The 12,802-nt window shown below is 43.0% G+C and overlaps 1 protein-coding gene and 1 pseudogene across 8 annotated transcripts in view; one reads left to right on the plus strand and one right to left on the minus strand.

Moving 5' to 3' along the window:
• Positions 1 to 12,802, plus strand: part of ULK4 (unc-51 like kinase 4) — a 769,027-nt gene that overhangs the window by 55,442 nt on the left and 700,783 nt on the right. For all 8 annotated transcript variants that reach the window (XM_063611260.1, XM_063611259.1, XM_063611278.1 and 5 more), the window contains one exon: positions 1,979 to 2,164. In XM_063611260.1, the coding sequence (XP_063467330.1) occupies positions 2,027 to 2,164 (138 nt within the window). In that variant the 5' untranslated portion in view covers positions 1,979 to 2,026. The remainder of the gene's footprint in view (positions 1 to 1,978; positions 2,165 to 12,802) is intronic.
• On the minus strand, positions 358 to 1,339 carry LOC129484099 (large ribosomal subunit protein eL36-like; annotated as a pseudogene).

A 12,802-nucleotide genomic window follows, 5' to 3' on the forward strand; every position in this document is an offset into this window, starting at 1 on the left:
TACGTTCTAATTAAACTTTATTTACAAAAGCAGGCAGCACACCCAATTTGGCCTATGAGCCAGTAGTATTAATGATATTTGGATTGACTTCTACAGTCTCTAGGGATTACATGGAAATATTCCATATTTGTTTATACTGTATTTTCACTTGTTTTCTCTTTTCCTTCTCATAATAAGGTTTAGGTGGGGCATATGTTTCTCTTTTGCTTCTCAAAATTTATAAGGTTTAGGTAGGGCATACCAGTCAAGACCGGTAGAGGGTCTTGACCGCAAGTTGTCCAGGTTCTTGGCATTTTGAGCAAAGAATTGGACAAAATGCCCAGCAAAGCAAGGAAAGAATGAAGCAACAAAAGCATGAAAGCAGGGATTTATTGAAAACGAAAGTACACTCCACAGTGTGGGAGCCACCTGAGCAGCACTCGAGGGCCGGGATACAGATACCCGGTCGAAATACCCCCTAGAGTTTTCCCATTGGCCTCTTCATGCTCACCTCCGGTAAATCAAGTGGTAGCCTGCAATCGGTCTATTGGTTGCAGTCAGCCAATTTCATTGATTCCATTTCATTCATTCATTCCATTCTCTGCAACCAGTCAGATGCTAAGGTGAAGTTACAAAGTTGCAAACCAAGACTATGCCCCAATCAGTCTGATTGGTTTTGGTCAGTTAATTTCCCATCTGCTGCATAGAAAAGGTGGGGGATTTGCAAAGGGATAGCCTCTGGTCCTTTTGTTACTTAGGCGTGGAAAGTTAGGGTTTCCCTTTCAATTTAGTTACAGGAAGTCTGTGAAACAGCCTTAGGTTCCTTGCCTCCAGACCCTGTTCTCCTGCCTCACATATATTATCCCACTGTGCAGATGTTGTTTTCCCTTGTACCAGGTTTCCATTGTAACGGAGAAAGTAAGATACGGAGACACATTGGGTAAAATCTAATTCATACCCTGATTTTGCTACCGTGGTTCAAAATAGCTGTTATTTTCACTTTTTTTTTTTCTGTGAAGGTTTTATGGGTAGGATATGGGGCCTCAGTCCTTCTGTGGCCACTTTCTTCATGGCGGGCAGGGCGTTGCTTAGCTCTTCTCTCTTCATCTTGGTGCGGACGTGTCCCCCACTCTCTTCTTGATGAACTTGAGGGCCGTTTGTCCTTGGAGACCTTGAGCAACTCCATGGCGCGCCGGCTCATAGGGAGTAAAGCCATACATCTTTGGGATAACGTCCCGCACGAACTTGGTGTGCTTGGTCAGTTGCCCACTTTGGCGGTGGCTGGGCCAGGCTTGCTCCCATTTTTGATCACTCTGTGGCCCTCATCGAGGCCCACGGTCACAGGGTCACGCAGAGCCATGGCTGCTGCTCTCCAATGGCGGCAGCGGCAGAAGGGCCAGCCGCACGGAATGCCGGGATATCTACCCACCCTAGAGGCATGGGCAGCCACTGTGTTTTTAAAAGATCTTGTTGATGGGAACTTGAATATTGGTTTGTGAATATTTATTGATTTTTGAGATGGAATCTCTCCCTGTCGCCCTGGTTGGAGTGCAGTGGCGCGATCTCGGCTCACTGCAGCCTCTGCCTCCTGGGTTCAAGCAATTCCCCTGCCTCAGCCTCCCGCGTGGCTGGGATTACAGGCACGCATCACCACACCTGGCCAATTTTTGTATTTTTAGTAGAGACAGGGTTTCACCATGTTGGCCAGGCTGGTCTCAAACTCCTGACCTCAGGTGATCCCCCTGCCTCGGCCTCCCAAAGTGCTGGGATTACAGGTGTGAGCCACTGCGCCGGCTGTGAAGTTTTATTTATTTGCCCCGTAGTTTCGTTCATCCTGCAAAAATATCAGCATTAGTATTTAACATTTGTAAGTGAATTTTCTGAATTTGTCGATTTGCTAGATTTTTTTACACATAAAATATCCTAGGCTAATTATCCTAGGCTAATTAATTATGCAACTAGCTTGCATTTATCAATGTCATTTTTGTTTACTTTTTAGGAGCTAGAGATGCTATTATTCTATCGTATGTGAGAAGTTGGCCCAGAGATGGAAAACTTTATTCTGTATGAGGAGATTGGAAGAGGAAGCAAGACTGTTGTCTATAAAGGGCGACGGAAGGGAACAATCAATTTTGTAGCCATTCTTTGTACTGAGAAGTGCAAAAGGCCTGAAATAACCAACTGGGTAAGTCAGTGTATTTCCATTGGCATGGGGAAAGAGAGAGCTACAATAGGTAGAAGGGGGTAGCATTTTCACAGTAGACATTGAATTTGATATATAAAATGCCACATTTTCAGTCTGGAATGGATGACCTTCTATCTGTTCAGTGCCACCAGTCCTGAATAATGAGTAATAAACAAATCCAAGTAATGACTAAATTTTCTTTTTTGTTTCTTTTTTTGGGGGAGTGGTATAAATCGGGGAAACTATACTCTTTTTTTTTTTTTCCTTCCCTTAGAAACGGTCTCTCTCGGTTGCCCAGACTGGAGTGCACTGGGCTCACTACAGCCTCAACTTCCTGGGCTCAAATAATCCTCGCACCTCAGTCTCCAGAGTAGCTGGGAATACAGGCACATACCACCATGCCTGGCTAATTTTTTGTATTTTTCTTTTCTTTTTTTTTTTTTTTTTTTGTGAGACGGAGTCTCGCTGTGTCGCCCAGGGTGGAGTGCAGTGGCACGGTCTCAGCTTCACTGCACTCTGCCTACTGGGTTCACGCCTTTTTTTTTTTTTTTTGTGAGACGGAGTCTCGCTGTGTCGCCCAGGGTGGAGTGCAGTGGCACGGTCTCAGCTTCACTGCACTCTGCCTACTGGGTTCACGCCATTCTCCTGCTTCAGCCTCCCGAGTAGCTGTAGAGGTGCCCACCACCACACCCGGCTAATTTTTGTATTTTTAGTAGAGACGGGGTTTCACTGTGTTAGCCAGGATGGTCTCGATCTCCTGACCTTGTGATCCGCCCACCTCGGCCTCCCAAAGTGCTGGGATTACAGGTGTGAGCCACTGTGCCTGGCCAATTTTTTGTATTTTTCATAGAGTCGGGGTTTGGCTATGTTGCCCAGGCTGGTCTTGAACTCCTGAGCTCAAGCAATCTGCCTGCCTCAGCCTCCCAAAGTGTTGGGATTACAGGCAGGAGCCACTGAGCCCAGCCTGGAAACCATATTCTAAATTAGATAATTTACTTTTTGAATTTGGTGTATTTAGGAAACAAGCAGGTCCCCCCCCCCCCAACCTCTGCAATTTACTATCAAGGAAGGACACTGGGTGAGAATGACTTGGGTTTGAAATAGCTGTGGCACTTTATAGCCTAGGCTTCTTGGACTATACCTAGCTTAAAAAAAATTTTTTTTTTAAGCTGGGCGTGGTGGCTCATGCTTGTAATCCCAGCACTTTGGGTTCGAGACCAGCCTGACCAACATGGTGAAACCCCGTCTCTACTAAAAATACTAAAATTAGCTGGGCGTGGTAGTGCACACCTGTAATTCCAGCTACTCAGGAGGCTGAGGCAGGAGAACCACTTGAACCCGGGAGGCTGAGGTTGCAGTGAGCTGAGATCAGCCATTACACCCCAGCCTGGGTGACAGAGTAGGACTCCATCTCAAAAAAAAAAAAAAAAAAAAAAATATATATATATATGTATGTGTATTTATATGTGTATATGTGTGTGTATATGTGTATATTATGTATGTATATATGTATGTATATGTGTGTATATATATGTATGTATGTGTGTGTGTGTATATATAGTGGTAAAATATATAACAAATTTGTACCTTTAGTGATTTTTAATTGTACAGTTTAGGGATAATAAGTACATTCACATTACTGTGCAACTATCACCTCCATCTATCCCCATAACTGTTTCCATCTTGTAAAACTGAAGCTCTGTACCCATTAAACTGTAATTCTTCATTTGTCCTTCTCCAGCTTTTGGCAACTATCATTCTAATTTTTGTCTCTGTGGTTTTGACTATTCCATATAAATGGTATCATACAGCATTTTTCTTTTCCGTGTCTGGCTAATTTCACTCAGTGTAATGTCTTCAAGGTTTATCCACGTTGTAGCATGTGTCAGAATTTCCTCCTTTTTAAGACTGAATCATATTTCATTGTACATATATAAAGCGCATTTTGCTTATCTATGTAACAGTGGACACAAGTTGCTTCCATGTTTTAACTATTGTGAACAATGGTGCTATGAATATGTGGATACAAATATCTCTTTGAGATCGTGCTTTCTTTTGTGTATATACTCAGAAGTGGAATTGCTGGTCCTATAGTAATTCTTTGAAGACTGCCATACCGTTTTCCTCAGCAGCTCTGCCATCTTCATCTTCCAGACTATCAGTGCGCAAGGGTTCAGTTTCTCTGCATCCTTATCAGTACTTTTTTTCTTTTTTTTTTTTTGACAGTAACCATCCTAATGGGTGTGAGGTGGTATCTCATTATTGTTTTGATTTGCATTTCCCTAATCACTAGTGATGCTGAGCAGCATCTTTTGATGTGCTTATAGACAATTTGTATATCTCCTTTGGAAAAATGTCTATTCTTTTTGTCCATTTCTGTAAGTCCTCTGCCCATTCTCTAATCTGGTTGTTTGTTTTCTTGCTGAGTTTTATGACTTCTCTATATATTCTAGGTATTAATCTGTTATCAAATATATGATATGCAAATATATCTTCCTATTCTATAGGTTGCATTTTCACTTTGTTGATAGTGCCTTTTGATGTACTAAAGTTTAAAATTTTTGCAGAGTCACATTTGTCTTTTTTTTTGTTATCTGTGTCTTTGGTGTCTTATCCAAATGTCCAAAATCATTGCCAAGCCCAGTGTCATGAAGCTTTTGTCCTATTTGTTCTTCTGAGAGTTATGTATTTTTACCTCAATGATATTTGACTCATTTTGAGTTAAATTTTGTATGTGGTGTTCAGTAAATGTCTCTGTTTGGGCTGCTAAGACAAAATACCTTAGACTGGATAGCTTATAAATAACAGATATTTATTGGTCACAGTTCTCAGGGCTGGGAAGTCCAGGATTAAGGTGCCAGCAGTTTTGGTGTCTTGTAAGGGCTTGCTCTGTTTCTCAAAGATGGTGCCTTTTATGTGTTCCCACATGGCAGAAGAGGAAAACAGGCCCCCTTAAGACTGTATTCTAAGGGCACTAATTTTATTTATGAGGGCAGAGCCCTCATGACCTAATCGCCTCCTGAAGGTTCCACCTTCTAATACCACCAAAATGGGCATTAGGTTTCAATGTGAATTTTAGAGGGACACATTCAGACCACAACAGTAAAGGTCCAACTTCTCTCTTTTATATGTGGATATCCAGTTTTCTCAGCACCATTTGTTGAAAAGACTGCCCTATCCTCATTGAATAGTTTTGGAATACTTGTTGAAAGTCATTTGACCATATGTGTGAGGGTTTATTTCTGGGCTCCTTATTGTATACTGTTGGTCTATATGTCTGACTTTATGCCAGTACTATACTGTTTTTATTATTGTAGCTTTGTAGTAAGCTTTGGAATCAGGAAGTGTGTGTTCTCCAGCTTTGTTTTTTTTTTTTCTTTTAAGATTGTTTTGGCCATTTGACATACCTTAAGATTCTATATGAATTTTCAGATAGATTTTTCTAGTCTCATAAAAAAAGTTGTTAGGATTTTGATAAGAATTGCATTGAATGCATAGATTGCTTCGGGTAGATTGATTTTGGGTAGTATTTGAATGTTAATTATTAATATCTGAATATTTCCTTCTAACTCATAAACACGTGATTATTTTCCCACTTATTTATGTCTTTTTTTTTTTTTGTTTTTTTTTTTTTTTTTGAGATGGAGTCTTGCTCTGTCCCCCAGGCTGGAGTGCAGTGGCACAATCTCGGCTTACTGTAAGCTCCACCTCCCGGGGTTCATGCCATTTTCCTGCCTCAGCCTCCTGAGTAGCTGGGACTAGAGGTGCCCGCCACCACGCCCGGCTAATTTTTTGTATTTTTAGTAGAGATGGGGTTTCACTGTGTTAGCCAGTATGGTCTCCATCTCCTGACCTCGTGATCCGCCCACCTCAGTCTCCCAGAGTGCTGGGATTACGGGTGTGAGCCACCGTGCCCGGCCTATTTATGTCTTTTAAAAATTTCTTTCAGAAGTTTTTTTAGTTTTTGTTGTGTAAGTCTTTCCACCTGTTTGGTTAATTCCTATGTGTTTTATTCTTTTTGCTGCTATTATAAATGGAGTTTTCTTAATTTCCTTTTTTGATTGTACATTTGTTAATGTATAGAAATTCCCCCTGGGCATCGTGGCTCACACCTGTAATCCCAGCACTTTGAGAGACTGAGGCAGGCGAATTGCTTGAGCTCAGGAGTTTGAGACCAGCCTGGGCAACATGGTGAAAATGTGTCCCTGCAAAAGATACAAAAATTAGCCGAGAGTGGGCCAGGCGCGGTGGCTCACATCTGTAATCCCATCACTTTTGGAGGCTGAGGTGGGCAGATCACTTGAGGCCAGGAGTTCAAGACCAGCCTGTCCAACATGGTGAAACCCTGTCTCTACTAAAAATACAAAAAAATCAGCTGGGCGTGGTGGCACATGCCTGTAGTCGCAGCTACTTGGGAGGCTGAGGCGGGAGAATCACTTGAACTCAGGAGGTGGAGGTTGCAGTGAGCCAAGGTTGCACCACTGCACTCCAGCCTGGGCAACAAGGCGAGACTCCGTCTCAAAAATTAGCCGGGGGTGGTGGCATGCACCTGAGGTCCCAGCTGCTTGGGAAGCTGAGGTGGGAGGATTGCTTGAGCCTGGATGGCAGGGGTCGCAGTGAGCCATGATTCTGCCACTGTGCTCCAACCTGAGTGATGGACTGAGACCTTGTCTCAAAAAAAAAAATAGAGTTTTGCCAGTACCTGCATCAATCAAAACTCATCAGACTGTGCCAGGTTCGGTGGCTCATGCCTATAATCCCAGCACTTTGAGAGACCAAGGCGGGTAGATCACTTGAGCCCAGAAGTTCAGGACCAGCCTGGGCAACGTGGTGAAACCTTGTCTCTAGAAGAAATAGAAAAATTAGCCAGGCATCGTGGTGCGTGCTTTAGCCTCAGCTACTTGAGAGGCTGAGACAGGAGGATTGCTTCAGCCCTGGAGGTGGAGGTTGCAGTGAGCCGCGATCATGCCACTGCACTCCCGCCTGGGCGACGGAGACACTGTCTCAAAAAAAAAAAAAAAAAAAGAAAAAAACAGCAGGTGTGGTGGCTCACACTTGTAATCCCAGCACTTTGAGAGGCCGAGGAGGGGGCAGATCACTTGAGGTCAGGAGTTTGAGACCAGCCTGGCCAACATGGTGAAACCCTGTCTCTACTAAAAATACAAAAATTAGCCAGGTGTGGTGGTGTAATCTGTAATTACACATCTGGGCATCTGTAATCCCAGCTACTTGGGAGGCTGAGGCAGGAGAATCACATGAACCTGGAAGGCAGAGGTGGCAGTGAGCTGAGATCAAGCCATTGCCCAGCCTGGGCAACAAGAGTGAAATGCCGTCTCAACAAAAGAAAAAAAAAGAAAAAGAAATTCCGCTAATCTTTGAGTGTTAGACCTGGACTTTGCGTTTTACTTTGCAAAATTTGTTTTTGTTTTGACAGTTTATTTTATGGAAACTTTACTTTTTTTTTTTTTTTTTTTTTTGTGACAGAGTCTCAGTCTATCCAGTCAGGCAGGAGTTCAGTGGCATGATCTTGACACACTGCAACCTTTGCCTCCCAGGTTCAAACGATTCTCCTGCCTCAGCCTCCTGAGTAGCTATTTCAGGTGTCTGCCACTACGCCTGGCTAATTTTTTTGTATTTTTAGTAGAGACGGGGTTTCACCATGTTGGCCAGGCTGGTCTCGAACTCCTGACCTCAGGTGATTCGCCCACCTTGGCCTCCAAAAGTGCTGGGATTACAGGCGTGAGCCACCATGCCTGGCCTTAGGGTTTTCTACATATAACATCAATCACATCATTTGCAAACAGAGTTAATTTTACTTTCACCTTTCTAATTTGGATGCCTTTTTTTTTTCTTGTGTAATTGCTCTGGCTAGGACTTTTTATACCGTCTTGACTAGAAGTGGAGAAAGCAGACGTTCTTGCCTACTTCTTTATGTTAGAGGAAAAGCTTTGCTCTTTCACGACTGAGTATGTTGTTTGCTTTGGGTTTTTCATATATGACTTTTATTATGTTGAGATAGTTTCCTTCTATTCCTACCTTTTGGAGTTTTTTTTTTTTTTTTAAAGGTTGTTGAATTTTGCCAAGTGCATTTTCTGTATTAATTGAGATGATCATGTGTTTTTTTTCCCCTTCATAATGTGGTATATTACATTTTCATATGTTCAACCGTCTTTTGTTTTCCAGGAATAAACCCACTTGGTTACAGTGCATAATCCTTTTAATATACTGCTGAATTCAATTTGCTTGCATTTTGTTGACATATCTAGCTTTTACTAAGATGATAAGATATTGAGCATAGTGCTTGACACTTAGTAAACACTCTTTCTTTTTTTTGAGACAGAGTCCAGACTCTGTCGTCCAGGCTGGAGTGCAGTGGTGCGATCTTGGCTCACTGCAGCCTCTGCCTCCCCTGTTCAAGTGATTCTCCTGCCCCAGCCTACTGAGTTGCTGGGATTACAGGTGCACACTACCATGCCCAGTGAATCTTTGTATTTTTAGTAGAGACGGGGTTTCACCATGTTGGCCAGGCTGCCCTCAAACTCCTGACCTCAAGTGATCCGCCCACCTCGACCTCCCGAAATGCTGGGATTACAGGTGTGAGCCACTGCGCCTGGCTTAAATATTCTTTCATGATGTCTCTTATGTCATAGTCACTAATGGAACAAGAAATACATAGAGAACACATAGATGGAGCGGGAAATACCCAGAACTGGAAGAGAGTTGAGAAGAGGGATGTGGGGTCATGTGTAGGAAAGAAGGATGAGGGCAGGTTCAGCATGTGCAAGAGTTTTAATGGATATAGAAAGGCCACTGTTTTCTGTTTGCCTTATTCCTGATTTATAGAGCCTGGGGAAGCCTCTCTCTTTTCCAAGATTCATTCACTCACTTCAACAACAAAAGCGTATTGTTGAGTGTCTGCTGTGTTAGAGGGCGAAATGAGCCTGTACTTTTGAGCTTATGATCTGGTAAGAAAGGTGAGATAGAGGAATCAAGGCATGTATAAACACTCCATTCAAATGGTTGTCCAAGTCCCTGCTTTTTAGGGGTCTTAGCTCTTGGAAACTCCTGTGTCCCATACCTTGCAGAAGCATTTCTACTCTTTTCCTTTGCAGAAATTCATCATATGCTACCATTTATTCAGTATATCTAATATGTTCCAGCCAGTGTGCTGGGTGCATTCACTTCTCACAATTGCCTATGATGTCAGTATTATCCTGATCTACCGTTGATTCAGATCTGTCGGATCATGGTACCAATGCCCCCTCTCCAGTTGAGGCCAGCAGGATAAGCCAAGAAAATAATTACATATAAGGAAGAGTTTGACTTCATGGCCTTTTTTTCTCCTCCATATAGCATTTACCATCATGCTCCCCACTGGCTGTTCTCAGCTGTTGTGTTGACAGTCCTCCTCAGTACTTTCCTTGCTTTCGACATTTTCATAACCACACTTTCAGGTGTCATAATTTACCCGTCTCTTGTTCCTTCTTTTTTTTTTTTTTTTTTTTTGAGATGGAGTCTCGCTCTGTCGCCCAGGCTGGAGTGCAGTGGCGCAATCTTGGCTCACTGCAAGCTCTGCCTCCCGGGTTCACGCCATTCTCCTGCCTGAGCCTCCCGAGTAGCTGGGACTACGCCCGGCTAATTTTTTGTATTTTTAGTAGAGACGGGGTTTCACCGTGTTAGCCAGGATGGTCTCGATCTCCTGACCTTGTGATCCTCCCGCCTTGGCCTCCCAAAGTGCTGGGATTACAGGCATGAGCCACCGTGCTCGGCCCTCTTGTTCCTTCATTTTAGGACACTGCTGGATAATGTAACAAATTCATTTTCCTTGAAGTATCATCCCCTTCTGTGATCATATTTTGATAGCATTTTGGAGTCCATCAAAGGCTTAATTCAGGGGAGGGAATAATAGATATTTTTCAAAGACTGCAGCAGGGCCACTGTGGGAGAAATTTTCAGACAAGAAGCTTTGTGATACTTTTTAGGCTTATCAGGATCCAGAACAAATGCCACCCTCTCCTGTAAAACTTAACCCGATGAAATCTCTTGGCCCTTTGTCTGCAACATGGAAACCTGATCACAACAGAGAAACTATCTCACCATGAGAATACAACTTGTGACACACACTACAAATGCTGGATATAAGGATGGATAGCACAACCCCAGGAAGAATTTCACTATGTTGGTAAACTGATGCCTTTCCAAGTAGAACAAGTACTATTGGGAAATGTACTGGATTCCAAGACAACAAGGAATATCTAGTGCAGGCATTAGTGTGATTAGGGGATCTTTGGGGTCTTAAGGCACACCGGAGTAGTGTAGCATGTAGTTAAATGGCTTTTAACAAATGTATGCAGTCATGTAATATCCAAATCAAGAAATAGTCTGTCTATTCCTCCAGAAAGTGCCTCCTGCCCTCTCCAGATGTCATCTTCAACACTGCTCCCAGCACTGTTCTTACTTCTATCATTGTAGATTATTTTGCCTGTTCTTCATCCTCAAGTAAATGGGTTCCTATGGTATGTACTTTTTTGTGTCACACTTCTTTTCCTTAAGATGTTTTTGATATTCACCTGTGTTATTGCAAGTATTGTAGTTATTCCTTTATTAGTAAAATGCATTCAATTTTGAGTGAATCTTTTTATTGAAGTAAAATATACATGAGAGTATACAAACCATAATTGTATGCTTAAATTTTCATAAAATAAATACACCCATGTAACCAGCACACAATCAAGAAATAACATGAGCAGTGGTTTAGATGCTCTTCCCGCCCCCTGCCAGTCTCTTTCTTCCCACTCAAGGGTAATCATGATCTTCATGATCTTGACTTCTAACTCCACAGATTAATTTTGCTAGTTTTGACTTTCTATGAATGAAGAGTCTGAATACATATGTAAAGTACAGATGATCGTTTTTGGTCATGGATTGGGTATGAGGTGTGAAAGAGAAGTCAATGATTATCCTAGGGTTTTGGCCTACATGACTGGAAGGATGGTGATAACACTGAGGGAAAAAAGACTAGGAAAGAATGGATTCGGGCATTTTAATTTTGGGTGCCCACTGGAAGACACTGGGTCTTTGAGTCTGCAGTTTAGGGGGTTAATGAGGGTGGAGATGTGAATTTAAGGAAGACATCTGGAAATGGGCACAAAGTGCTTTCTGGAGGGATGGAAATGCTGTGTATCTTTATATGTCAAATTTATATGTCATCAGCATATAGACATTAGGTCAATGTGAGGGAAGATAGAAGAGGACTGAGGACCTTCATTGCAACATTTAGCAAGTGTAAGGAGAAGGAGGACCCAGCAAAGGAGAGTGAAAGGGAGCATCCAGTGAGAGAGGGGAGCTGGAGAGTGTGGGTAACTGAATTGGCTTGCTTATCACCCATTCTGGCATGTTCTCCTGTTCCACAGGCTCTGGGGAGCTGCAAACTGCAATTCCCAGACTCTTTGCAGCCAGAGTTCTAGGTGGGATTGTGATTAAATTAATTAGATGCACTGGAAGGACATTTGGATTCCAAACTGATGTAAGTGGTAAAGTCCCCAAGGCATCCATTTGCTGGCACATCTTGAGGCAGAGGCAGTATGGTTTGGATGTGGTGGCTTCCTTCTGGTGGCGGAGGCAGCACTTTGGTGCTGACAGCTGTGATAGCTGTGATGGCAGAGTCTTGATTCCTTAATGTTCTGATGGAGATAGGGGCCAGTGCTCCTCTGGTGGCTCAGTTTTATGGTGTGGTTTTGGGAATTCTTTACAGAAATTGAGCCTAGATTCTGTTTCAGGAACTTTCCATCATCAATTCTGGAATTATCTAGGCCCCTTAGAAGTCCTTTTGTTAGCCAGAATAGATTCTGTTCTCTGTAACTAAAAATATTGGCCAAATCATGGGATGTCATAGAGGTCAAATAAAGTCAGTGGTGTATGGTGATGAGAGAAACCACTTGTGTGAGATGCTGCTAATAAGCTGAGGACTGAGGATTTGGCAATGGAGAGGACACTGATAACCTTGAAGAGAGTGGTTTCAGAAAGTGGTGGGGATGAAAGCTGGAACTGGAATATGTTTAAGGCAGAGTGAGCCAGGCTTAGTGGCTCATTCCTGTAATCCTGGTGTTTTGGGAGGCTGAGGTGGGAGGATTGCTTGAAGCCAGGAGTTTGAGACCAGCCTGGGCAACATAGCAAGACCCTATCTCTATAAAAATAAATAAGTACACTTCTTATAAAAAGAGGGAGTGGGAGGAGAAGGTAGAGGCCATCCTTAAGGAGTTTTGCTGTATCAAGGAGCAGAGAAATGGGATGATAACTGGATGGAGACAGGAGGTTGAAATGGAAAGAATTATCAGGAGTTACCTCTGACTCCTGAGATCTGAAATTACATGTTTTTTTAGACAGGATCTCACTCTGTAGCCCAGACTGGAGTACAGTGGCATGATTTCAGCTCACTGCAACCTCCACCTCTTGGATTCAGGCAATTCTCCTGCCTCATCTTCCCGTGAAATTACATGTCTTTTTTTTTGAGACAGAGTCTCGCTCTGTCGCCCAGGCTGGAGTGCAGTGGCGCAATCTCGGCTCACTGCAAGCTCTGCCTCCCAGATTCACGCCATTCTCCTACCTCAGCCTCTCCGAGTGGCTGGGATTACAGGC

Source organism: Symphalangus syndactylus, chromosome 1 (genome assembly GCF_028878055.3).
Source record: "Symphalangus syndactylus isolate Jambi chromosome 1, NHGRI_mSymSyn1-v2.1_pri, whole genome shotgun sequence".
Taxonomy (NCBI): Eukaryota; Metazoa; Chordata; class Mammalia; order Primates; family Hylobatidae; genus Symphalangus; species Symphalangus syndactylus.